Below are 27,484 nucleotides of genomic sequence, written 5' to 3' on the forward strand. Positions count from 1 at the left end.
ACAACTACTGAGCCTGCGCGTCTGGAGCCTGTGCTCCGCAACAAGAGAGGCCGCGAAAGTGAGAGGCCCGCGCACCGCGATGAAGAGCGGCCCCCGCTTACCGCAACTAGAGAAAGCCCTCGCACAGAAACGAAGACCCAACACAGCCCAAAATAAATAAATAAATAAATAAATAAATTTAAAAAACAAACAAAAAACCAGACCACTAAAAGCATTGTCCTAACTGCACTGTTTATCATCCCTTCCCCCTCTCGAGGTAAGAATGGAATTTTGACAGGTATCTGCAGCTTGTGCTATAAGCTAAACGTAAGTCCTGAAGCAGACGTGAGGGGTCTCACTATGCTATCAGTATAAGTGCTGTGTTGGGTTATAGTTATCATGATCATTACTAGTAGCTTGTTATTCGAGCTTCTATTATGAGTCAGGTATTTTATTTACACTATTAAGGACGACCCTAGAGTGAGCTTCACATCTTACATGTAACCAACTGACAAATATTTTTGGCTTCCTCTTCAAAATACACTCAGAATCCAGCCGCTCCCACTCGTGCGATTGCCCCAGTGGAAACCCGTCCCCTCGCTGGACTGTTGGAGCTGCCTTCTGCAAAGAGCAGACGAGTCCTCATTCTGTTGTAGGTCCCCTGCCGTCTTCTAAGTGCCAGTGATCCTCCAAGTCAGATCCTCCTGCACCTCCGCTCTAAGTTCTCTGTTGCCTTCCGTCTAACTCAGTTTTATCTGAGGTGCTTATAATAACTCACAAGGCCTCCAGGACCACTTTTAGCTCATGGCTTAACCCCCCTTCAGTGTATTCATCCTACTCCAGGTGTCTTGCTGTCCTGCCTTGATCAGATTTACATATTCCTGCCTCAGGGCCTTTGCATTTGCTGTTCCCTCTGCCAGGAACACTCTCCTTCTAGATGCATACATAGCTCACCCTCCTTTAGGTCATCTTTAGGTCTCTGTTTAAATACCGTATCATCAAAGTGGCCTTGCCTGACTATTCTATCTAAACTGGTTTTCCCACCACCTCTTCAACCCCAATTATTCTCTGGTCATACACCCTTCTTCAGTTTTATTCTCTGCTACTTTGTCATATAACATTGTACATTAATTGGTTGGTTTGCTGTCTGTTTCCAGGTATGAAGGTGAAACTGCCCACTTTGTTCCCTGCTCTATCTACAGTCAGACATCAGAACAGTTCCTTGTTCCCAGTTAGCACTGAATAGGTAAGTATTAAGAACTGAATTACCTTATTTAACTCTCAGTAACCTTTTAAGGTAAGCATTATTTCTCCATTTTATAAATAGTTCAGAAAGTTTAAAACCTTGTCCATGTCCACACAGTAAGTGGCAGAATGTGGAGTCAAATCCATTTTTTCCCCATTATTAACAGATGCATGTTTTATTAAAGGTATAAAGACCAAAGATTTGTAACTTTAATAATCCAGATTCTTATTTTAAATTCACCAACATTATTATTTATTTATTTATTCATTTTTTTTAACCTTTTTTTTCTTTTTAACATCTTTATTGGAGTATAATTGCTTTACAACGGTGTGTTAGTTTCTGCTGTGTAACAAAGTGAATCAGCTGTACATATACATATATCCCCATATCTCCTCCCTCTTGCGTCTCCCTCCCACCCTCCCTATCCCACCCCTCTAGGTGGTCACAAAGCACTGAGCTGATCTCCCTGTGCTATGCGGCTGCTTCCCACTAGCTCTCTATTTTATATCAAATCCATTTTTATGAATTCAGTCCTTGCTCCTTCCATTGTACAGTGCTGCCCACCCTTCCCCCTCCCGACTTGAAGACGTGAGGACTTCCATGAGGAGTAGCTTGTTAGTGTTGTGTGTCTGGTCATCTCCAACTTCATCTCACTAGTCTGCGGTCCAGGCATCTTCCAGACTGTTACCAGTTACAGGGCAGTGTGACCCACAAGTGTCTGGTGGTTATAGCCCAGGGCTTCACTCTCTTCTGAATAAGGCTTACACATAAAATATGTGTAATACCAGGTCATAGGGTTGGTCCCCAAAAGTGGAGATCCAATGAATACATCCAGGTAAAGCATCCCACAGTGATGATGGTATGAGGTGAATGCCCTAGACCGGCTGCCAGCATGGCAGGGAGTGTGAGGGATGTCACACCTGCTTGGCTGTACCGGAAGACAGGATGGAAGAAACATCTGCGCTGGGGTCCAGTCTGAGTTACTGCCATGCCTCAAAACTTCCACCTGACTGTCAGTTCCTTGAGGGCAAGACCGTATCTCTGAAACTCCCACAGTGCCTAGCAGGGTACCCAGCCCCCCGCAGGGGTCTCAGAGAAGATTCAGAGAACGGAAACCTCTCCCCTGTATCACCATGGGAATGCTTACTGCCCGCTCACAGTTCCTGAAAACTCAGGGCCGAAAATACACTCCGGTCACTTCCCCCAGTGGGCATCCAGCCAGCAACATAAGAAGGAAGACTTCTGGGCAGTAGTGTGTGCACGCCACCCTCCTTACCCTGGGGATGGGAATGGGAGAACTGAGAGGAAATCTGCAACTTACTAAGACTACAGCCCACGTTTTCGGCCAGGAAGAAACACCTGGGCTTGTGTCCTTCATATCTGCCTTCTCATTTTACTCCTCTTTCTAAAAGGAGACCTGACTCGGTCAAGAGGCATGGAGAGAAGTCCCCTTTCTAGGAAGCCTTTTCCCACATCCTCCTTTTTCACTTCGCACCATCCCTGCAAACCAGCTAGAGCTCACCGCCGTCACAACGCTCGGGGCGTTCCACCTGTTTCATTTGCTGTGCTGTCTTTCTTCTCTTTTGAGACACTGAGCTCCCTGTGGCTTAAGAACAAGACCCTGCCATGTTCTTTTATCCCTAGAAGAGTGCTAAAGGTAAAACAGTAGTACTTAACACACCGTCTTTTATTTATACGCTCCTGCATTTGTTCATTTAACACATGTTGAGCACCTACTGTGTGCCATGTGTGGTGATGGGTGCACAAAATAATAAACACCAATAGCCTCCCCACCGCCTTGCCCCTAGCATGCCTCTTTTTTTTTTTTTTTTTTTTGCGGTACGCGGGCCTCTCACCGCCGTGGCCTCTCCCGTTGCGGAGCACAGGCCCCGGACGCGCAGGCTCAGCGGCCACGGCTCACGGGCCCAGCCGCTCCGCGGCACGTGGGATCTCCCCGGACCGGGGCACGAACCCGCGTCCCCTGCATCGGCAGGCGGACTCTCAACCACTGCGCCACCAGGGAAGCCCTAGCATGCCTCTTGACTCTCCCCACCTCACAGTCCTGCCCAGGAAATACGTACTCTTGAGTATTTTCAGGATTGGCCTTTGGCCTTCCTGAAAGTACTGAGGGGGCATGCCCTTTATTTGTGGCCTTTCCAGATTGAGCCTTTGTATGTGTGGGTTTGTCTGTGGCCAACTGACTAAAGGGTGAAAGTGAAAAATCACCGATGGTGAGGAAAGGAGTCGGCAGTCTGGGAGTATATGACCACTTGCTTCTTCCCCTATAAGCTTTCTGCTGAGAAAGGCTGCAGGTTTGTAGAATTCTGGCATTGCCTTAGAGGTGATCTGGCTCTGAACAACTGCTATATTATTGGTTTTCTTACCTTGTGCAAACCTCAGATAAGAAAGAAAGAGCAGAGGAGAGAAAATTGATGCCTGGAGCTAAGGCTATAAGAAGGAGAGGAACAACAACATCAATTTAGAGATGGGAAGTGGTATGGACAGTGGAGAGGAAGTGAGTAACAGGCCTGAACCTGATTCACCACAAGTTGGAAAACCTGGGGTAAGAGATTGGACAGTTTTTAAAAAGCTGGGATTGGATAAAGAGAAAACTCAGCAGGTACACGATGGAAAATGATTCTTGGGCACAAGGAAATCTGATTAGGCTGAAGAAATATTTCCTGGTGTTTGTCAGATTACTTTAAAATAAGATGGACTAGTAAAGAACAATATGGCTCACTCAGACAAGTGAATTTCCCATTTTTCCATCAGCACTCACTGTACTTCATTTGACCTAACTTGAATCAAAAAAAACCATTCAAGGTGTACTGCTAGGATAATGCATATTCAATGCAATTGTAATTTATCTGTCGCCTCAATTAAAATGTAAGCTCCTAGAGGGCAATTCTTGTTCACTCTTGCATTCCCGTGGATCAGTTTAATCTCTGGCACATGGTGGTTACTTTGTTCAACTTTTTTTTTCTTTCTTTTTTTTAAATGTAATTTTTATTTGATATTGCAGTATAGTTGATTTACTATGTTGTGTTAGTTTCAGGTGTACAGCAAAGTGATTCAGTTATACATATATCCATTCTTTTTCAGATTCTTTTCCCATATAGGATATTACAGAATATTGAGTAGAGGTCCCTGTGCTATACAGTAGGTCCTTGGTGGTTATCTATTTTACATATAGTAGTGTGTATATGTTAATCCCAAACTCCTAATTTAGCCCTCCCTCCCCACGTTTCCCCTTTGGTAACCGTAAGTTTGTTTTCGAAGTCTGTGAGACCGTTTCTGTTTTGTAAATAAGTTCATTTGTATCACTTTTTTTTTTTTTTTTTAGATTCCACATATAAGTGATATCATATGATACTTCTCTTTCTCTGTCTGACTGACTACTTACTATGATGAGCTCTGGGTCCATCCAGATTGCTACAAATGGCATTATTTCATTCTTTTTTATGGCTCTGGCACATGGTGGTTACTTTTTTCAATTTCAATTTAGTTTAAGAAAAGGGCCTTGCAACATTACCATTTCGTCCTTTCAAAGTAAAAATTAATGGCTAAAAAGCCATTAATTGTAGAATTAAATGTTCCTTGCATACCCACGCAAACAAGATCATTTTGAGCAGGAACTTTCCTGGATTTGTGCCTTGTACACCTCTCAGGAGTGCTCTTCACACAGACTTTGATGTGAATGGCACCCCCTAGAGCTGTGCAATGCATAAGCTGCGCAAATATGGTAGGCTTTTGAAAAATATTCCAAAGAGCAGTAAAACTGACTGGCACGTGGGGTCCTTTACCTCTCTTTTCAGGAGCTGGACAAAAGTTTGTATTACAGGCTCGTAGCACTGGAGGTTTCTGGCGGAGCAGACAACTTGAGGAAGGCCGGCCCTGCTGAACACAGTGGACTGATCGGGTCTGGACCCCTCCTCCACAGGTCACCGTGCACTGCAGAAAAGGGAAAAGAGGAAGGAGTCAGGAACAATCGGGATGGTGTCCTGTCTGATGTCAGTGACATCAAATAAAAGGAATCCCCACGCTTCATGACATTGCCAAGATGCCTGTCCATAAAATAGGGATTGTGCACAGCCAGGCACAATGTGTCCACTGAGTCTCTTCTAACACGTGGGAGCCATGTGATCTGATTGGAAGGCCCTTAAGCAAATGCTGTCTATCTCCCCCGAGAGTGTGTGTCTCCCAGTTAAGTGACCCATAAAGAAGAGAGCTTCCAGAAATACAGAAGCCGCTGTAAGAATGCAGAAACAAATAGAGACACATCTAGGCAATTCATCACAGTATTTAAAAATTCCGGGCAATCTCTGCAGAAACGATAGTGAAGGGGATAGTTCAAAACTTGGACAGCAAAAGAAATAACTCTCCGAGACAGCTTTGGAATTGTGCCCTCTGTGCCCTGCCGAATTCTGAGTTAGCATGGTGGATATGGTGCTTCCTAGAAGTCAATTATTTCACTGTCCAACTAAAGTTAAAAAAAAAAAAAAGACTAATAAGGACTGTCAAGTTATTTTTTTCCAGGCACACATATAAAGATATGTGTGCCTGGAAAACAAGAAAATATTATCAGGGGAAAAGATAGCCCTTTAAATAGATTTTTATATGTATTTTGCTTTTAAAAAATTCACTACATTATCCTTATTATTTTTCTTTTTTTATTGTGGATAGGTGAGGACTTCATCTTGGACAAGCATCACTATATGGGTTGGCATTTGAGAGGAAAAAATACGTTGAGGTAAAAAAGAGTATGAGTTTTGGAATTAGCCCCAACTTCAAATATAGCTGTATTATTGTTATCACATCATTTAAACCAGAAGTTGGCAAACTTTTTTTGTAAAGAGCAAGACAGTAAATATTTTTATTTGATTTGATTTATGATATTAGTCTCAGGTGTACAACAGAGTGATTCAAAATTTTTACAGATTATATTCCGTTTATAGTTATTATAAAATATTGGTTATATCCCCTGTGCTGTAAAATATGTCATTGTAGCTTATTTATTATATATACAGTAGTTTGTACCTTTTAATGCCCCTCTCACTCTGTTACTGGTTTGTTCTCTATATTTTTTACATTCCACATATAAGTGATAACAAACAGTATTTGTCCTTCTCTATCTGACTTATTTCACTAAGCATAATACCTTCCTGGTCCATTGATGTTGCTGCAAATGGCATTATTTCCTTCTTTTTTATGGCTGAGTAGTAGTCCATTATATGCATGTACCACATCTTCTTTATCCACTCATCTGTTGATAGGCACTTAAGTTTGCTTTCATATCTTGGTTCTTGTAAATAATGCTGTTATGAAAATTAGGGTGTATGTATCTTTTTGAATTAGTGTTTTCATTTTCTTTGGATACATACCCAGGAGTTGAACTGCTGGGTCATATGGTAGTTCTAGTTTTAGTTTTTTGAGGAATGTCCATACTGTTTTTCACAGTGTCTGCACCAATTTACATTACCACCAACAGCGTATAGGGGTCCCCTTTTCTCCACATGCTCGCCAACATTTGTTATTTGTGTTCTTTTTTTTTTTTTTTTTTTTTTCCCGGTACACGGGCCTCTCACGTTGCGGAGCACAGGCTCCGGACACGCAGGCTCAGCTCAGCAGCCATGGCTCATGGGCCCAGCCGCTTTGTGGCATGTGGGATCCTCCCGGACCGGGGCACGAACCCGTGTCCCCTGCATTGGCAGGCGGACTCTCAACCACTGTGCCACCAGGGAAGCCCTATTTGTGTTCTTTTTGATGATAGCCCTAAGAGGTGTGAGGTAACATCTCACTGTGTTTTTTTTTTATATAACTTTATTTTTGGCTGTGTTGGGTCTTCGTTGCTGTGTGTGAGTGTGCTTTCTCTAGTTGCGGGGCGAGCGGGGGCTACTCTTCAGTGTGGGCTTCTCATCGCGTTGGCTTCTCTTGTCGTGGAGCATGGGCTCTAGGCACGCGGGCTCAGTAGTTGTGGCGCACGGGCTCAGTTGCTCTGCAGCATGTGGGATCTTCCTGGACCAGGGCTCGAACCCGTGTCCCCTGCATTGGCAGGCGGATTTAACCACTGTGCCACCAGGGAAGCCCCTCACTGTGGTTTTGATTTGCATTTCTCTGACGATCAGTGATGTTGAGCATCTTTTCATGTACTCTTTGGCCATCTGCATGTCCTCTTTGGAAAAATGTTTATTCAGTTCTTCTGCCCATTTTTGATTGGGTTCTTTTTGGGTTTTTTTTGGTTTTTTTTTGTTTTTTTTTGTGGTATGCGGGCCTTCCTCTGTTGTGGCCTCTCCCGTTGCGGAGCACAGGCTCCGGACGCGCAGCCTCAGCGGCCATGGCTCACGGGCCCAGCCGCTCCGCGGCATGTGGGATCCTCCCATACCGGGGCGTGAACCTGGTTCCCCTGCATCGGCAGGCGGACGCGCAACCACTGCGCCACCAGGGAAGCCCCGGTTGTTTTGTTTTTTGATATTGATTTGTATGAGTTGTTTATATGTTTTGGATATTATCCCCTTATTACATCATTTGCAAATATTTCCTCCCAGTCTGTAGGTTGTCATTTCATTTTGTCTATGGTTTCCTTTGATGTGAAAAGTTTTTAAGTTTAATTAGATCCCAAGTGTTTATTTTTGCTTTAGTTTCCTTTGCCTGAGGAGGCAGATCCAAAAACACATTGCTACAATTTATGTAAAAGAATGTTCTGCCTATGTTTTCTTCTAGGAGTTTTATTTAGGTCTTACATCTAGGTCTTTAATCCATTTTGAGTTTTTTTTTGTATATGGTATGAGAAAATGTACTAATTTCATTCTTTTACATGCAGTGGTACAGTTCTCCCAGTACCACTAACTGAAGAGAGTATTTTCTCCACTGTATATTCTTGCCTCCTTTGTTGTAGATCAATTGACCTTACGTGCATGGGTTTAATTCTGGGCCTCTATTCGGTCCCATTAATCCATGTGTCTGTTTTTGTGCCAGTATCATACTGTTTAGATTACCGTAGTTTTTTAGTATAGTCTGAAGTCAGGGAGCATGATACCTCCAGTTCTGTTCTTCTTTCTCAAGATTGTTTTGGCTATTTAGGGTCTTTCGTGTTTCCAAACAAATTTTAAGATTATGTGTTCCAGTTCTGTGAAAAATGCTATTGGTATTTTGATAGGGATTGCACTGAATATGTAGATTGCCTTGGGTAGTATGATCATTTTAACAATATTAATTATATTAATTCTTCCAATCCACAAACACAGTGTATCTTTCCATCTGTTTATGACCTCTTCAATTTCTTTGATCAGTGTCTTATAGTTTTATGAGTACAGGTCTTTTACCTCCTTGGGTAGGTTTATTCCTAGGTATTTTATTCTTTTTGACGTAATTGTAAATGGGATTGTTTAATTTCTCTGACAGGTTGTTATTAGTGTATGGAAATATAACAGATTTCTGTATATTAATTTTGTATCCTACAGCTTTACCAAATCCATTGATGAGCTGTGGTAGTTTTTTTGGTGGTGTATCTTTAGGATTTTCTATGTATAGTATAATGTCATCTACAAACAGTGACAGTTTTACTTCTTTTCCAGTTTGGATTCCTTTTATTGACCTGCCTTGTGCAGAGGCTGCTGACCGCTGGTTGGGGAGGCTGTGTCACAAGGTGGCTGGCTGCAGAACCCTGGGGTGACTGCTGGCTTGCTGGTGAGCAGGGTCAGGGTCCAGGAGATCCCAGGGCTGACGCCCACCTACTGGTGCATTCAGCCAGGTCCTGGGGCTAGTGCCAGCCCAGTGGCAGGCAAAAAGTCAGGTCCTGGGGTCTGGCTGCAGAGTCCAGTGGTCCCAGAGGTTGTGTCTAATATTGGTGGGTACAGCCATTTTCTGACACAGCTGCTGTGGGTCTGGCATGTCTCACAGCTTGTGTTGGCCTACTGATGAGTTGGGCTGGATCCCAGGGCAGCTGGTAGCCAAGGTATCTCAGAGCTGGTGTTGGCCTGCTGGTGGGTGGGCTGGGTCCTGCCATGGCTGCAGTTGTCCTGAGGCTGCTGTCCACCCGCTGGTGGGTGAGGCTCGTTCTGAGGCTAGAGCAGGCTCACTGGTAGGCTGGGCTTGGGCCCAGGGAGTCTTAAGGCAGCCTCTTGGCTGGTGGGTGGGGCAGTATCTGCACCCAGTTAAATTGCTTGGCCTGAGGCATCCCAGTACTGGTGCCTTTAGGCTGGTAGGCAGGGCTGGATCCCTAGGCTAATCAGCTAGAGGGAGGTTACAGAATGGCGCTTGCCAGCACTAGTGTCCATGTGGTAGAATGAGCTCCCCAAATGCCTGATGCCAGTGTCTGTTCCAGTTGCTTCCTTCTTCTCCAGGAGACTCTCCAAGATCAGCAGGTAGGTCTGACCCAGGCTCCTTTCTAAGTATTGCTTATGCCCTAGGTCTCAGAGCACATGAGATCCTGTGTGCACCCTTTAAGAGTGGTGTCTCTATTTCCCACAGTGCTCCGGAACTCCTGAAAGTAAGCTCCACTGGCCTCCAAGGCCAAACGTTCTGAAGGCTCATCTTCCTGGTGTAGATCCCTCGCTCCCTGGAGACAAGCTCTGCAACTGTAACTATCCTCCCATTATTTGTGAATCACCCACCTTGGGGTATACTGTGACTCTGCCTCTCCTACCCATCTCACTGTGGCTCCTTCTTTATATCTTTAGTTGTAGAAGAGCTTTTCTGGTACGTTCTGGTCTTTGTCGTCAATTGTCGTTCTGTAAATAGTTGTTATTTTGGTGTGCCCATGAGACGGGGTGAACTCCTACTCTGTCATCTGGGGAACTCTCCTCTCACAGTAGTAAATATTTTAGGCTTCATGGGCCATACGATTTTTGTTGCAGTTACTCAACTTTGCCTTTGTAGCACTAAAGCAGCCATGAACACCACAAACAAATGAGCATGGCTGTGTGCTAATAAAAGTTTATTCAGGCAGCAGCTGGGGGAGATGATTTGCCCACTGGCAATTATTGCTGATCCCTGATCTAAATGATTTTACATGAATCAATTTCCAAATCTGTTAAAAGAATAAAATAATGATAAAAATTTTAAAAAGGAATTCATAGCAATAGGCATAGCACCTAGTACGAGCCTAGCCAATTAGAGATATGCAGTCACGCTAATTTCCTGATCTCTCCTCCATGTTTTAGTTCCCAGAGCCTCCCAAATACATACCCAAACCTACCTGGCTCCTGTGTTGCGTGATGACGTGGGTAGCACCCCTCAAGCCAGTGGGGTCTCTGAAGAGCTATGTAACTCCCATTGGTTGTGACAACGCACGGACCAAAACACAGCTTTGGATTCCTGAGGGCATGTTATTCTCTAAGACTTAGCATCACATACCAATCCTAGCCCAAAGCAATGTGTCTAAAGTTGCTTCCAAGTCTTTCGAGGAAAAGGGTGTCTCTAACAAACATCTGAGTTTAAAAGCTGGGTGTCTTTGGCTGAATTGCCCAAGTCACTGAGCTTTACCTGCCTCAAAATCGTGACAATAATAGCCACTGATAAGACTGTTTCCAGGATGAAGGGAGGGAATGGAGGATGCGTGTACAGTCCGTAGCATAGAAAGGGTTTGACAAATGTTAGCTATTATATTATTCAGAAACATGACATAAAAACCTAGGGAGTCAAGCCTCTGAGCAGCATTTCTAAAGTACAGAAGACTCTAGTGATGGTTTGAACATCAGCACTACGTGACAGCCCTGGGACTAAGTACTTTATATTGTTTACTCATTAAAAAAGAAAAAAAAAACCCCAGCTCTGCAAGATATTATCATCTCAATTTTCTAGATGTGAAAGTGGAGGCTCACAGATGATGGAATCTGCCCAGTGCCGCATGGTTAGTGGAGCTGGCCAAGGAGCTCAGGTTGTTTGGGACAGGTCTGTAACAGCAGCAGTTGTAAACTGCCTCCTTTTTTTGAATCTCTCCTAAATGTAAACCCCCTCAATCTGTGTGCGCTCACCTGTTGCCATGGCGATGAATACCACCCAGCTGCCATACTGTACACTGGACGGGCTGGACACACCCCTCGGTTGCAGGTTTCTTCCAAGTCCAGGTTTGGTTTCTTAATATTGCGGCACCGTCGCTCAGGGAGCGTTATCAGCTTGCCCTGGAAGGCCTTCTCGCCGCATTTCATTTCCCTCTTCCTTACCCCCAAACCACAGCTAGCGGAACACTAGGGGCCAAAAAAAGAGGCGTCAGTGTGTAGGCTCCACCGTTAAGTCTGCTGAGCAGCTGCGTCTGACCTAAGGATGCACCATCCACGTGTAATCAGAGGGATGGGACTGCAGCAGGTCAACCACACCAGGATCCCGAAAGCACTGCACCCCGTCCCTCATGCTATAGAGGCCAGAGAATCGGAGTCACTTTCCCAAGGTCCCAGAATTCATCAGTACCATAAAACAAAATGAGGCCCTGCCCAGCAGGACCACGAGCTGCCACATGGAGGGAGTGAGACAAAGTCCGAGAGAAAGACAAGATTGGCAGAGGATGTGATCGGGATCTCTGTGTAGTGACTGGATGTCCAGGAATACCTGAGGCCTCTCTGCAGAGTCAGGGGTCGGTGTGCCAAGGAAGCAGGGCAGGGAGACGACTGGGGTTAGAGGCAGTGCAGGGGAAGAACCATCAGATAACAAGTAACTTTCCTTCATTTTTACCCTGCCTCTCTCTGGGCTGAGATACAACCTGCAGCTGTGGTATGGCAGGAAAAACAGAGAGAGAAGGATGGAGGCTGATGAAAAGTATGAGAAAACCTGTTTTTGTTTTAAATAGTATTATGGAATACTGTACAAAGCCTTGATGAACTGAATAAATCAGTAAGAATTGGCATCAGTGTAACCACCATAAATAATGAAGGATAGGGATAGGATCAAGATGGTGGAGGAGTTCACCTTCTGCCACAAATACATTAAAAATATACCTGCACGTGGAATGATTCTCACAGAACATCAACTGAACCCTGGCAGAAGACCTCAGACTTTCAAAAGGGTAAGACAATCTCCACATAACTGGGTAGGACAAAAGAAAAAAGGGAATAAAAGAGAGAAAGGAATTGGGATGGGACCTGTGCCCCTGGGAGGAAACTGTACAAGGGGAAAGCTTTCTGCGCCCTGGGAAGTCCCCTCGCTGGCAGGGAGATCAACCAGGACAGAGGGGAAGCTTTGGAGCCTTGGAGGAGCACAGAAACCAGTTTGTAGAGGGCAAAGAGGAGAGAGACCTGCATGGAGGCTTGGCAGCCCTGCCTGGCACCCCCTGTAGCCTGAGATGCTCCTCTGCTGAGGCAGGCAGGGGCTGGGTGCTGAGGCTCAGGATTTGGAGGTCAGACTCAGGGAGAGGACTGGGGTTGGTTGCTTGGAGACACCCTGAGGGGGCTAGGGCATGGTATGCCCCAACTGAGGGAGTACAGAAAGAAGCCTGGGCCCATTAGAGAGGCAAGGCACTATTGTTGGGGGGGGGTGTGCTAGGAGAGGGGCAGGACCACCATAGGAGCTTCTTTCTCTCTGAGTGCACTCTCCGGCAGCAAAGTCCTGGAGGGGAAAGTCTGCAACCTAGGTTACTCTACCCAGCAAGATTATCATTTCGAATAGAAGGGGAGAGAGAGAATTTCTCAGACAAGCAAAAACTAAAAGAATACAGCAGTACTGGGCTTCCCTGGTGGCGCAGTGGTTGAGAGTCCGCCTGCCGATGCAGGGGACATGGGTTCGTGCCCCAGTCCGGGAGGATCCCGTGTGTCGCGGAGCGGCTGGGCCCGTGAGCCATGGCCGCTGAGCCTGTGCTCCGCAACGGGAGAGGCCACAACAGTGAGAGGCCCGTGTACAGTAAAAAAAAAAAAAAAAAAAAAAAAAGAATACAGCAGTACTAAATCTATCCTAAAAGAAATACTGAAAGGTCTTTTCTAAATAGGAAGGAAGATATAGGAAGGAGGAAATCACAAATGGAAAGTAAATCACTTAAATAATTCAATATACAGATTTGAAGGAAAAAAAAACCTAAGGAACAGCAAAAGGATAAACATGAAGATGTAAAAAAGGACATTAAAATCATAAAATGTGGGGAAAGAGTAAGAAAATGTAGATTTTTTTTTTTTTTAGAATGTGTTTGAGCCTATATGTCAAAGACATAGAGTGGCAGACTGGATTAAAATACAAGAGACCCACCTTAGGGCAAAGGACACAAATAGATTGAAAATAAGGGGATGGAAGAAGATACTTCATACAAACAAATGACAAGAAAGCAGAAGTCACAATACTTGTATCAGACAAAATAGACTTTTTCTTTATGGCCTCTGTTTTAAAGAAGGACACTATATAATGATAAGAGGATCAATACAAGAAGAGGATTTTACACTCCTTAACATATATGCACCTAATATAGGAGCACCAAAATACATCAATACTAACAGACATAAAGTCTCCAACTATTATTGTATTCCTGTCATTCTCTCCCTTTAACACCCCACTCACATCAATGGACATATCTTCTGGACAGAAAATCAATAAGACAACAGAGATCCTAAATGATACAATAGAACAGTTACATTTAATTGATATTATTTTCAGGACATTACATCCAAAAAAAAAAAAAAACCAGAATACACATTCTTTTCAAGTGCACATGGAACATTCTCTAGGATTGACCACATACTAGGGCACAAAACTAACCTCAACACATTTAAGAGTATAGAAATTATTTCAAGCATCTTCTCTGACCGCAATGGCATGAAACTAGAAATCAACCATAGGAAGAGAAATGAGAAAAAAAACCTATTACATGGAGACTAAACGATGTGCTACTAGAAAAACCAATGGGTCAACAAGGAAATCAAAAAAGAAACTAAAAACTACCTTGAAACAAATGAAATGAAAGCACAACCATACAAAATCTATGGGATGCAGCAAAATCAGTTCTTACAGGGAAGTTCCTAGAAATAAATGCCTTCCTCAAAACAACAAGAAAAATCTCAAACAACCTAACCTACTACCTGAAATAATTAGAAAAAGGAGAGTAAATTAGAAAAAGGAGAGTAAACAAACCTAAAGGCAGCAGAAGGAAGGAAACAATACAGATCAGAGGAAATAAAACAGAGATTAAAAAACAATAGAAAAAAATCAATAAAATCAAGAGCTGGTTCTTTGAAAGGGTAAACAAAATTGACAAACCTCTGACCAGACTCACCAAGAAGAAAAAGAGAACCCAAATAAAATAAGAAATAAAAAATGCCTTACAGACTTGAACATAAAACATGACACTGTAAAACTCCTAGAAGACAGCATAGGCAAAACATTCTCTGACATAAATCATACCAGTGTTTCCTTAGGTCAGCTTCCCAAGGCAATAGAAATAAAAACAAAAATAAACAAATGGGACCCAATCAAACTTACAAGGTTTTTCACAGCAAAGGAAACCATAAAAAAACTGAAAAGACAACCTGTGGAACGGGAGAAAACTTTTTTAGCTCATACAAATTAACAACAGAAAAAAACAAACAACCCAACTGAAAAATGGGCAGAAGACCTAAATAAACATTTCTCCAAAGAAGACGTACAAATGGCCAGTAGGCACATGAAGAGATGCTCAACATCGCTAATTATTAGGGAAATGCAAATCAAAACTACAGTGAGGTACCACCTCACACTGGTCAGGTGGCCATTATTAAAAAGTCTACAAATAACAAACGCCGGAGAGGGTGTGGCGAAAAGGGAACCCTCCTGCGCTGTTGGTGGGAATGTAAGTTGGTGCAGGCACTGTGGAAAACCATATGGAGGTTCCTCAGAAAACTAAAAATAGAATTGCCACATCATCCAGCATATAACCAGACAAAAAACTTTAATTCAAAATGATACATGCACCCCTATGTTCATAGCAGTAGTATTCACAATAGCCAAGACATGGAAGCAACCTAAATGTCTATGGACAGATGAATGGATAAAGAAGATGTGGTACATATGTACAAAGGAATACTACTCAGCCATAAAAAAGAATGAAATTATGCCATTTGCAGCAACATGGATGGATCTAGAGATTATCATACTAAGTGAAGTTAGTCAGAAAGAGAAGGACAAATCCCATCTATCACTTATGTGTGGAATCTAAGATATGACACAAATGAACACATCTATGAAACAGAAACAGACACACAGACATAGAGAACAGACTTGTGGTTGCCAAAGCGGAGGGGTGGAGGGAGAGGGATGGATTGGGAGGTTGGGGTTAGTAGATGCAAATTATTACATTTAGAATGGATAAACTACAAGGTCCTGCTGTATAGTACAGGGAACTATATCCAATCTCCAGGGATAAACCATAATGGAAAAGAATATAGAAAAGAATGTATATACGTGTATAACTGAGTCACTTTGCTGTACAGCAGAAATTAGCACAACACTGTACATCAACTGTACTTCAATAAAGATAAAATAAATAAATACTGAAGGATAACACTGAGCTTACACTTACAGCAGCTCTATGAGGGAGGGAGGTGCAAGTGTTGGCTCCAAGGTGCCAAGGAGGAAAGTGAGGCTTAGCCCAAGGTCACACCTGTAGTAATCACTGAAGGCTGCTTTTTAATGGGCTAAGTCTGATTCAAGCCCGTGCCTTTAGCCATTAGGTTATAATGTCTCTTAAAGAAAATGAGCGAGGAAGAGAGAGGCGGACGTGTTGCTCTATACTTGTTATCTACATAGAATGAAAGGGCATTGATGGAAAAGACCCAGAGGCTGTTGAGATAGAAGCCCCTCCGCTACTGGACCTCACCATCCCCACTAGTGACCTTTTCTCTTTCTTGGCATCTGTCTTGCTCACCAGACAGTGGACTCCATAAGAGCAGAGACCTCGCCTTACGTGTTTCTGATCTACACTTCCAGTCTGGCGTCTTTTCTCATGTTTCCTATGCCTGTGAACTCAAAGGATTTTCCCAAGCTAGAAGTCTGGGAGGCATCGTTAAATCTTCTCTCTTCCCTACCCAACATAGGCCTGAAGGTACCAGCAAGCCTCTTGAGAAGCTCTCAAAGACCCTGCTTCCTGCCATTCCTGGAAAACTTTCATCTGTCATTTTCATCACTGCAATATCCAGGCAAGCGCCTTTCCTGCCTCTCGCTTTGGGTTCCCCTCTGTCTGAAATGAAAACCTGATTGTTCCACTGCTTTAGTTAAAATCTTAAATAGCTCCCCCACCTTTATAGGATATGTCTGTAGTCCGCCACCCCCGGACCTCAAGATCTGTGCCTCTGATGAGACCTCCAGCTTCCACCCGACCCCCTGCCCAGTTCCGCCCTGACTGCGTTATAGTCTCCGGTCTCTCCCTTGCATACGGTGCACCCTCTGTCTGCACAGCCCTGGCCCTGTCTTTGCCTGATCCCTGCTCATGCCTCAGGCTCACACTCCCTGGAAAGTCTCTTCTGCCAAGGCTTCCTCCTGACGCGGGGGTTGGGTGGACCTCAGGCTCTCCTGTGGAATCACAGACCTCTACCACAGCACTCCGCTTACCTTACCTGTATTTTTAATTTATTTATTTAATGAATTTATTTTTGGCTGCGTTGGGTCCTCGTTGCTGTGTGTGGGCTTTCTCTAGTTGTGGCTTGCAGGCTCCAGAGCGCAGGCTCGGTAGTTGTGGCGCACGGGCTTAGTGGCTCCGCGGCATGTGGGATCTTCCCGGACCGGGGCTCGAACCCGCGTCCCCCGCATTGGCAGGCGGATTCCCAACCGCTGCGCCACCAGGGAAGTCCCACCTGTATTTTTCTACACTTGCTTTACGCGGTTTGGTACCTCCACGGCCCAGGCACTGCCCAATCAGTGTGATGGGTGCTTTATTAATATGTGAGGAAGAAATCAGCAGGGAAGGATGAATAATAAGTAGCCACTTGGTATACATGTGTGGGACAGAAGGGAGCATTGAGCGTTTGGATGCTGGGGGGTGAGCTGAGCATTCCCAATAAAACCCAGCACTACATCTAAACTCATACCTCACTCCACGAAGAGACGACCCACTGGAGCCGACTGTTCTTGGGACACCGTCCTAGGACGCAGCCCTCCTGCGATTCTGGTCTCGGGCTGCTGGCACACAAGCTCTCAGGGACGTCCTCTACCGTGGCAGAACTTTTACACAGGACTTCACGTTTCCTCATCCCTCGTCCACAGGTCTTAGAACACTTGAGATTTAAAGAAAGGCATGTACATGCTAGTCTCAAAAGACTGTCTTCCAGGTGAATTCCAGGTGTATGCATTAATGAAGGGTTTACAAAGCAATTTTTAAGCACTAGAGCCAAATGCCCAATAAAATCCCTTGCAGCCAGCAGAATAAATCTTTCCTCCATCCAGAGCCTCTAAGTACAGATTAGTGTTCCCTTTCAACATTCTGAATGCCCAGGGGTTGCTGTCTTGCCCCAGGTCTGAAGACAAGTTTTATTCTTAATGGAGGAGAGAGGGAGTCTGTGCACAGCACACGTGATAACAATTTGGAAAACGGTACAGGGCCTATTCATTGATGTAACTGCATCTCTCTCCGGCACAAGGCAGAGTCAATCTGGGCACTGGTGAAAGAGGATTGTCAGTGCTTCGGACAAGGAGAGTAATAGCAAAGTATAATATGTACAATAGGGATGGCAACGGACCGTGACATTTATAAAAATGGGGTGGGAGTGTCCAATTCTTGCCCCTAACATCTGCTGTTTCTAGGCGGGGCACTGTGCTTGGGGAAAAATCAAGTCGACACTCATCAAATATTTGGGAGTAACTGTGCACGGTGGGCTCACACTCTTCTACTCTTACTGTCTTGACCTTCACAAGAGCTGTGAAATATGTAAGGCGGCAAATAATCTCCTGGCTTTCAGATTTGTAGTTCAAAAGTTGCCAAGATCACTTAGAAGACTTTGGCCCCAGGCTGGGGTGTGCCCTCAAGGGACGTGTCCCCTCCCTGGCCTTTACAGTCTTCTTGTTCGCCTCTCAGAAGGGCCGCACGAGATGTGGTCCCATTTGTCTTGGCTCTTTGTGAGTTTGCAAACATCTGGGGCACCATTCCAAGCCTGCTCAGAGGACCAATGGGAATTCTCATTCTTCATATTTCTAAGGGAGATGGAGACAGGACGATGATGATATCATAATAATCATCTCTCTGCAAACCACAGCAGAGAACATTTAATGCCTTCTCTGCATGATGATGTACCTTAGTGTATACCAGGACCTATATCACATGACCCTCTAACCAGCCCATGAGATAATTGCTATTATCCCATTTTACACAGGAGGTGTCTGAGAGTCACAGAGCTTAGGTACCTCGACCAAGATGAATCGACCGTCTGCCAAGTTGTGGAGATGGGCAAGTTCGTCTGATACCAGACCAGGGCTCTGCACCCCTAAACATCTCTCATTCATGTTCATAACATCCAAGTAGTTAAATTCTTATTCGATAGAATTCTTATTTATCGCGATTTTTTTCCAGCATGGTAAAGTGTTTAAATTGCTTCCCAAATGGTTTCCAGAGCCATGGTCTCTAATGGAAGAACTGGTTGCTATCAGTTCTGAAGGACCCCTTTCGTACTAAGTTCTCAAAAGGACATATTTGGTTTTAGTTGTCAAACAAGAGGGGGTGTGAGGGTGCAAGGCTAAACTTCATCCGAAATCAATACTCTCCAGGATGTAATGCACCCTATGCGGAAGCTCGGTAGAAATGTGGTCAGGGGCTCCTACCTGGCTTCATAGTTCAGGTGATGAAGCCTCCGCATTTTCTTTGCATTAATCCCTAAAACTGGCTTGCCATCCATGGTTTGGCAGAGGCCGGGCTCTCACCTGCGAGGATGCTGTGTACCAGGGCTCTTGGCACATTTTGGACCAGATAATTTCGGGGGGGCCAGACGTTTTTTACAATGCCTTGTGCATTGTAGGATGTTTCCCTCTACCAACCAGATGCCAGTAGCACCACCCTCTGGAGCTGCAACGATCAAAACGTCTCCACAGCCAAATTCCCCTGGGGGACAAACTGCCTTCAGCTGAGGCCCTCTGAGTTGTGAATGTCAGGTAGTTCTAGGGCTCTTCCAACTTCATGAGTTTGTACCTCTCATTGGGAGTTCGAGGCAAGAGCCAGCTTCACGCCCAACTCCTCTCGGTAGTCTCATAACCGCACCTCTTGCCACTGAAGCAAGAGTTAAATACCCTTTCTCTGCCTAGTTCTTGCTATTTTCCATTTGCTTTGGAGAATTCAGTAGCCAGTTTCATCTGCCAATCCTCCAACACTCACTAGTCTAGCCTAAATGGCCTCCATATTCTAATTTTTTAGGAGATGAGCCTGTGAAGTATTCTAAGCTGTTGTACAGGGGGTCTCACACTTCTGGCCGCATAAGCATCACTACAAATGCTAATTAGAACGGCCCATTTCACATTAACTCGGTGTGATTCCCACAGAGGTATCAACAGCTGAGACACTCTTAGGGGAAAAGAGATACCACCCATGTTTTTGTCACCTTCCTTTTCCACGGGGAACAAGACCAGTGACTCCAAGCCTTTCCCACTTACCTGAGACCAGGGCCCAGGGCTCCATTCCGGAGGGCAGGCATGGCTGTTGCAGACCTGAAGCTGAGTGGGTGTGCTCACCGGGCAGAGAGAATGCGGCACCGCTTCCTCCTTCTGGAAGGGCTGCTTCTGGACACACTGGACCTTCCGGCGCTGCTGGCCCCCCGCGCATGACCTGCTGCACACGCTCCATTCGCCTGGCTTCCAGCTTTCAGCGAGAGACAAAATTACTTCTGGTCAAGTTAAGGCTATGGACCATCAATTCCAAAGCAGTTTCTGTGAAAGATCAACCACCTGATGAAAGCCTAAGGTCAACCGCAGGACCAACATGGCCAATTCATACTGATTCTGCTTCTGTAGATTTTCAAGCCTATGTGAATGTGGTCCATTTGCAGGGAATCACATTGAATCACCACATAATTCTGGGGAAAAATACGTGCCTGTCCTCTGCAGGCAAAGAAACGTGTGCCATTTGGAAATGTGGGCGATTCATTCATTCAGCCACTTGGGATCTTCAACCCTGTGCCACGGGATCTCCTAGGCATTAGGGTTGGAAAAAATGAATGAAGCAATGCTTTTCCCATTAAGAAGCCTACGGAAGAGGTGGCTCTGTGAACAAATAAAGAAGGTACTTTCTGATAATTGCTACAAAGAGGTTAATACAAGTACAATAATGAAACTAATGAAACAAGGGGTCGGTGAGGGGGAGAGAGGGGTGTGTGTGCGCGCGTGCGCGTGCGAGCATCTGAGGGGGTGTGTGTGCGCGTGCGAGCATCTGAAGGGGGGTGTGCGCGTGCGCGTGCATCTGAAAGAGATGGGTGTGTGTGTGTGCGCGTGCGCGCATCTGAAAGGGGGGGGTGTGTGTGTGTGCGCGCGCGTGCGCGTGCGAGCATCTGAAAGAGAGAGGGGCAAATTCAGAGAGGGTCTTACAAAGGATATTTCGAAGTAGGTGGTTCCCCCAACTATTTTTTCTGGTTAGCCTTAAACTTTACTGATGGGTTAGAGATATAATCTCGAGTTCTGTATTTAAAGATTGCCAGGTCATTTTTTTTTTTTTCACGGCTGTCTGAGACTTGGTGTACACTGAAGAATGATCAACTGAGACCATGAATCCTTGTCAACAGCTGCCTGTGCTTAACTGAAATTCTCTGATTTGAAGGCCTAGCATTAAAAAGATCCACCAGACGGGATCATGATACGTTTCAAAGCATCAGTGTCTCAAACTGCTCTTGGTGTACAAATATTCTAAGTATCATTTGAAAGCATAAAAACATCACTGAGACCAAATATGTTTTTGTTACACCTCTGCATTTCTGCCTCTTCCTAGTCCTATGATTTTTTGCTCTGGTTTCCCCTGCCCGCCCCCCACCCCCCAAGCGTGGGGTGTGCGGTTAAAGACCTTTCTGTTAGTCCAGAGAATTTAGTACATGAGTTCTAGGATTTTAAGTATTCTAAAACATTGCATAATCCATGTTATCTTAGTTAAAGAGAGATGATACCAAATCAAAGAATTCCTTATATTTGTACAATCATTTTATCTTACAGGAAGATGCAAAGAAAAGATGTATATTATCATGAAATTATTAGTTTTAATCAACCCCGACCTCACAGACCTGATTCCTCCACTTTCCATTTTCTCCCTTATTGCCTTTTTTTTTTGGGGGGGGGGGGGGGGGGGGCGTGTCTTGTGCCTTGCGCACAATCCTAACCGCTGGACCGCCAGGGAAGTCCCCGTACTGCTTTTTTATATTTATCATTTTTATAGCACATATCTCACTGCATCTCAATTATCTGTTTACACATCCACCTCTTCCATTCGATGGTGGGTTCACTGACGGCGGGAACTACAAGCTATTCATCTCCATCTTCCAGTTCTCAGCTGAGGACCTGGCGTACCGTAGGGCATATAACATGGTTATTACATGGGAAAATAATGCAGTTAGGTCAGATGAACTCCTTTGTCCTTAGAACTCTAATAGTCTAAGCCCTTATTTCTAGTATCTCTCTGCGGAAGAATAGTCCCTAAAAGGTCCCATTATTCAACAGGAAATACTGAGATAAATAATAGGGTTGCAGGGAATTCCCTGGAAGTCCAGTGGTTAGGACGTCGCAGGTTTGATCCCCGGTCAGGGAACTAAGATCCTGCATGCCTCTCACTGCGAGGCCAAAAAAAAAAAAAAAAAAAAAATAGGGTGGCATAAAAGGGAAAAGAAGCAAAAAGATACTGCCCATTTCACTCCAACTCTGTAGAGTCACTGCAGGGGCTGTTCTGCTTTTAAAGAGCCAGCAAACTTGTTACTGCACAGAATATCATTTCTACGTGGAGCCATCAGGAAAGTTCTGGGAGTTAAGCATGACCAACGCTCTCTCTCCCTTTTCATGGATGTACATACGAATGGGGTTCCTTTCTTAACCGCTGGACCGCCAGGGAAGTCCCCGTACTGCTTTTTTATATTTATCATTTTTATAGCACATATCTCACTGCATCTCAATTATCTGTTTACACATCCACCTCTTCCATTCGATGGTGGGTTCACTGACGGCGGGAACTACAAGCTATTCATCTCCATCTTCCAGTTCTCAGCTGAGGACCTGGCGTACCGTAGGGCATATAACATGGTTATTACATGGGAAAATAATGCAGTTAGGTCAGATGAACTCCTTTGTCCTTAGAACTCTAATAGTCTAAGCCCTTATTTCTAGTATCTCTCTGCGGAAGAATAGTCCCTAAAAGGTCCCATTATTCAACAGGAAATACTGAGATAAATAATAGGGTTGCAGGGAATTCCCTGGAAGTCCAGTGGTTAGGACGTCGCAGGTTTGATCCCCGGTCAGGGAACTAAGATCCTGCATGCCTCTCACTGCGAGGCCAAAAAAAAAAAAAAAAAAAAAATAGGGTGGCATAAAAGGGAAAAGAAGCAAAAAGATACTGCCCATTTCACTCCAACTCTGTAGAGTCACTGCAGGGGCTGTTCTGCTTTTAAAGAGCCAGCAAACTTGTTACTGCACAGAATATCATTTCTACGTGGAGCCATCAGGAAAGTTCTGGGAGTTAAGCATGACCAACGCTCTCTCTCCCTTTTCATGGATGTACATACGAATGGGGTTCCTTTCTTTTCTGGGTGGAGATAAACAAGGATGGGAAGGAGGCTTAAAATAAGAAAATATTAGCTTGCCATTCAAGTGCAGTGACAATCCCTACACGTACCTAAACGTACACACACATGCGCGCACACACGCGCACACACACACACACACCCCCATCTAAGGGAGAGATTATTCCACAAGGATCAATAACACTGTCTGGTTATCACGTCTTAGAGCCACGGGATATTTTTAGAGCCAGACATTTCTTAGCAAGAGAGAAAATTCCATGGAAGCCCCCCACATGTCTTTCTCCTTTTTGTGTTCAGGATACAGCTGGTTCCAAACTCTAAGGGAAAAACTGAGTTGACAATTGGGCCTAGGGCATTGGTGGGGAGCTGAAGCCCCAAACGATTATGACAAATAACACTATTTACAAGGAAAAAAATATGTATGTATATAAAAAGATTGTGCAATATAATCGCATCACCACAAAGCAAACACTACTTATTAAGATGATCGGAAACAGCAGGGAACACAACAGTGCTGTAGAAGAAAGCCTGTCAACTCTATATAAATACATTTGGCAGAAGATAAATCAAACAAGAAGAGACTCCATTTGGCTGGAAACATTAGTTAAAATTAGCGTTCAAATAGTAGGGTGGCTAAAATCAATCCTAAAGCAAACCCGCTGAGCTCCCCACCATGTCTCTTCATCAAAAATGGGGTTACCACTTGGGCTCTATACCCCTTCTTTTTACTTTGTGTCTTGCTACTGTGTAATTTGCATTTGGGCTTTCATGGGTTGCAGAGTAATATGATTTTTAAATTCTTGGATGACTCTATAAAAGTTAAGCATACAACCACATAGAAATTTAACTAACAAAGGAGTCTGTGTTATTTAAATATCTGTTTTAGTTCAGAGAAGAGGGGTCTCTATGAAAAGGTTGAAAAAAGACGCCTTTTTGCCTTTTTTTACCCCAAGGTTATGCTGGCATAGCCAGAGTCTGAGGGTCTGAAGCAAATTTGTGTTTTTCAAATTATATATTTTAACTGCAACTCTCGTCTCCTTTCTTATATTGCCTTTTTTGGGGGGGGGTGGGGCGGGGGGTATTCTGTCTATCTTTGAATCATTTTTTTTTTTTTTTTTTTTTTTTTTTTGCGGTATGCGGGCCTCTCTCTGCTGTGGCCGAGCACAGGCTCCGGACGCGCAGGCCCAGCGGCCATGGCTCACGGGCCCAGCCGCCCCGCGGCACGTGGGATCCTCCCAGACCGGGGCGCGAACCCGGTTCCCCTGCATCGGCAGGCGGACGCGCAACCACTGCGCCACCAGGGAAGCCCTCTGAATCACTTTTGATCAGAGGCATCGACAGTGGCTTCAACCATCTCCTGTCAACAATAAAGGCACACAAGTACAGATGCAACCAGAAAGACATTTCCAGATGACTTACTAGGCAGGGCAGGAGAAGGCATTGCACATTTTGGGTTCAGTTGCCGGCTTGGCTCTTGCATTGCAGAATGAGGAATTGACTGGAGTGTTTTGATCCCGTAAGCAAATGGCCTTGACACTTATGTAACCTAATAAGACATCAGAAGTTACAAAGTGAAAACTGCAGATAACCAATTCCACTTAGTTTCCAAGTTTAGCTTCGGGTTTACCAGGGTTCTGATATTTTACTGAAGATACAGAACCTAAATATTGTATGAAAACACTTCCTTCTGATAAAATCTACAACTCATGTGAATTCCACCCTCATGCCACGCCCCCACTAAGATAATAGTTTTCATATTTTAATACTTTTTAACATGTAGCGTCTTAGTTTTCAAGACTGCCGTGGATTCTAGAACGATATAGTAATAAAGGCAGGGCGATATTTTGAAATTGAAAACAATTTTGAAAATAGGGCAATATCTGTTTGAGGGAAGTACCCCACAAGCTTTAACTCACACTTCACGCATCTAATGGAAAATGTTCTGCAAAGAAGAATCTTGGGGCAATTATGTGTGGAAACTCTAAGATTTTGCTTTTTCATGAAGCATCTTCTACACTGGCCTGAGAGTATGTGCGTATATAAACAAAAAGTCGAACTCACTGAATATGTGTTCATACTTGTCCGCAAGGACTCTGGTTTTTTGTTTCTGTCTGTTCACCGCACTGCCTTGTTTTCAATATTCATTTCAGGACCTCTCATCAAGATACACTTTATTTTGCGTGTGATTAACTGTATTTGTCAGCTCCCCACATAGGAACGCTGCCTCCTCTTTCAATTGTCTTTATTCACATGGACTTTTCCTTAAAATGGAATCTGAGCAACAGTGAAAAGTCACTCCCGCTAGAATGATTAGGTTGAAGGGGGTTTACTTTCAGGAGGAACTGATCAAAATATTGGGACTCCCTAAAGTTAAGAGTTTGCTTCTGGAGAACGTATTCATTTGGACTTGTCTTCTCTTAGACTTCAGACACGCTATGGTCTGTGAGTCACACGAAGGTGTTGCTAACTCAAGGCAAAGGAGAATCCCATAATGCACTTGTCCAGCATCCTCCCCGGGGTTGTATTTGTTCCCTGTAAATGGAAAATGGATTGAATCTCTCTCTCTGCCAAGGAACCTGTGCTCTCTCTGGAATACCAGGAAGTTACTGCGAATGATCTCCAAGAGCATTTGATACATGAACAACTGTTCATTCCCGAAGACTACGTGAAAAAGAGCATAAAGATTATGGTTTCTGTTCTGTTAAAAAAAAAAAAAAGAACATAAAATGATACATGTGTGGCATGTGTCTGAGTATGTGAAACACATGTTTTTATGTTTGCTTAAGAAAAAGAATACGGTACAGACCAAAGTATTCACATTGGCTACTGCTGATTAAAAGATTATGGGAGATTATTTTCTTCTTTCTAGCATATTGCTTTTAAAATGTGTATTAATAAAAAATATATTCCCTTTTAATTATTTAATATATATTTTTAAAAAAGGAGTATTTCCTTATATTTTGTTAACTAGCCTGGGCAGCTGAAGACAGAATTTCTTCACTTCCTGTATTTCTGCTCTGTCTGGTCCCAAGATGCCCCATTTTGTTCAGTGGAATGGACACAGTAGAGGGACCCACTGTCACCAGGTGCTCTGAGCATGAGGGAACGAGGGACCACCCTTCATGCTTTGGTTTCGTGGACTTATTTATGGACTCATTCTTCTTCCCAAAGGGCAAGTGTGACAAAGACCGACTTACCAACCAATATGTGATATTTGGGGACCTAAATAAAATGCCTCCCCTCTACGCACTGAGAGGATGGCTGTTGTTCTTCCTTCCTTACAAGGGCTGTTTCTCGGATTTAATCTGTTTCCCTGCGGGGCTGGAATGCCCCTGCTTGCACGTGTCAGATCGCTGTCTTAAGTCTGCCTTGCGTGTGTTTTCACTGTTTTGCCCCTACCTTCTCTAAGTCCCACTGGGGGGCTGACAACAACAGAAAAGTCAGGACAGAAAGACACGAAGCTGTGAGCTGAAAAATCCATCAGTGACTCAATCCTTACGTTTATAAGAAATGGACACATATTTTACATTTCCCCCCCTTGTAAGTTTCAGAGGCGTAACTTCTGAGTCCTGGTTGTGGCTGACTTGGGATTTGTGGGAGTTGGTTCCTTTCTACATAGGAAAATCCCCGAAGAGTACAAATAATATTTGCTTTTTTTTTTTTCTTACACTGACAGTTCCCATAAAGATAGTTCTTTTGTTGCTTATTTAAACCATACAATGGAAAGACGCCTGGAGTGAAAGAACCTGTTTTTTCTGTTTTTTTTTTTTTTTTTAAACAGGGCAGGTGGGGGGTGGTTCTACAAAAGGAAACTGAGGCGGCAGGCGGGGGCCGGACCATGCGGGGTCCAGTGGGCCGTGACGAGGAGGGTGGGTTTCATCCACGTGCAAAGAGGAGCCATGGATGACTCTGAAGCAGAAGAACATAATTTCATTTTTTTTTCTGTTGCTGTAATACGTTTTTTTGAATTTAATTTTTTTATACAGCAGGTTCTTATTAGTTCTCTATTTTATACAGATTAGTGTATATATGTCAATCCCAATCTCCCCGTTCACCCCACCCCCCACCCCCTGCCCGCCAATTCCCCACTGGGTGTCCATGTTTGCGCTCTACATCTATGTCTCTATTTCTGCCCTGCAAACCAGTGAGAGACCCTGTTTAAGGAGAGACGTGGAAGACAGTGAGGAAATCAACTACCTCCACCACAGGAAAAGGAGCAAGGTGACTGCACTGTGCTCCAGGTGTGGCTGTGTCTTTCTGAGGCTGGCTGAGTTCCATTCACGACCTGGGGAAGCGCATACTTCCAAGATATCCCCGGATTTGGGCCTTGCATCAGAATCTGGACAGTGTAAGATACAAATCAGAGATCAAGATACAGGTCAGACCCTGGAATTCCAGAAATCTCACTGAACATTTTAGAGATATTTGCATGCCATTTTGACCTCAAAGCTGGTTCACATCATTGATCCCAAGTATGTTTTATGTTGATTTAAAGTTTGCCCTTGACACTTTAAAATGTGTACCTCTGGAGCATCAGAACTGTGATTTAGAAAGACAGTAGGGAAACAGGACATTTGCTATAAGCCCACAACCCTCAGTTCTAGGCATATCCAATGAATAAGGCAAGAAA

General features: G+C 44.2%; 1 protein-coding gene across 1 annotated transcript in view; it reads right to left on the reverse strand.

Moving 5' to 3' along the window:
* Positions 1–27,484, reverse strand: part of ADAMTS18 (ADAM metallopeptidase with thrombospondin type 1 motif 18) — a 149,978-nt gene that overhangs the window by 2,623 nt on the left and 119,871 nt on the right. Inside the window, exons 15-20 of the mRNA XM_024125149.1 lie at positions 27,052–27,193; positions 24,274–24,400; positions 19,742–19,946; positions 17,197–17,382; positions 11,200–11,412; positions 5,029–5,176 (exon numbers count right to left, since the gene is read on the reverse strand). Of these exons, the coding sequence (XP_023980917.1) occupies positions 5,029–5,176; positions 11,200–11,412; positions 17,197–17,382; positions 19,742–19,946; positions 24,274–24,400; positions 27,052–27,193 (1,021 nt within the window). The remainder of the gene's footprint in view (positions 1–5,028; positions 5,177–11,199; positions 11,413–17,196; positions 17,383–19,741; positions 19,947–24,273; positions 24,401–27,051; positions 27,194–27,484) is intronic.

The sequence above is a fragment of the Physeter macrocephalus genome, chromosome 17, assembly GCF_002837175.3.
Source record: "Physeter macrocephalus isolate SW-GA chromosome 17, ASM283717v5, whole genome shotgun sequence".
NCBI lineage: Eukaryota > Metazoa > Chordata > Mammalia > Artiodactyla > Physeteridae > Physeter > Physeter macrocephalus.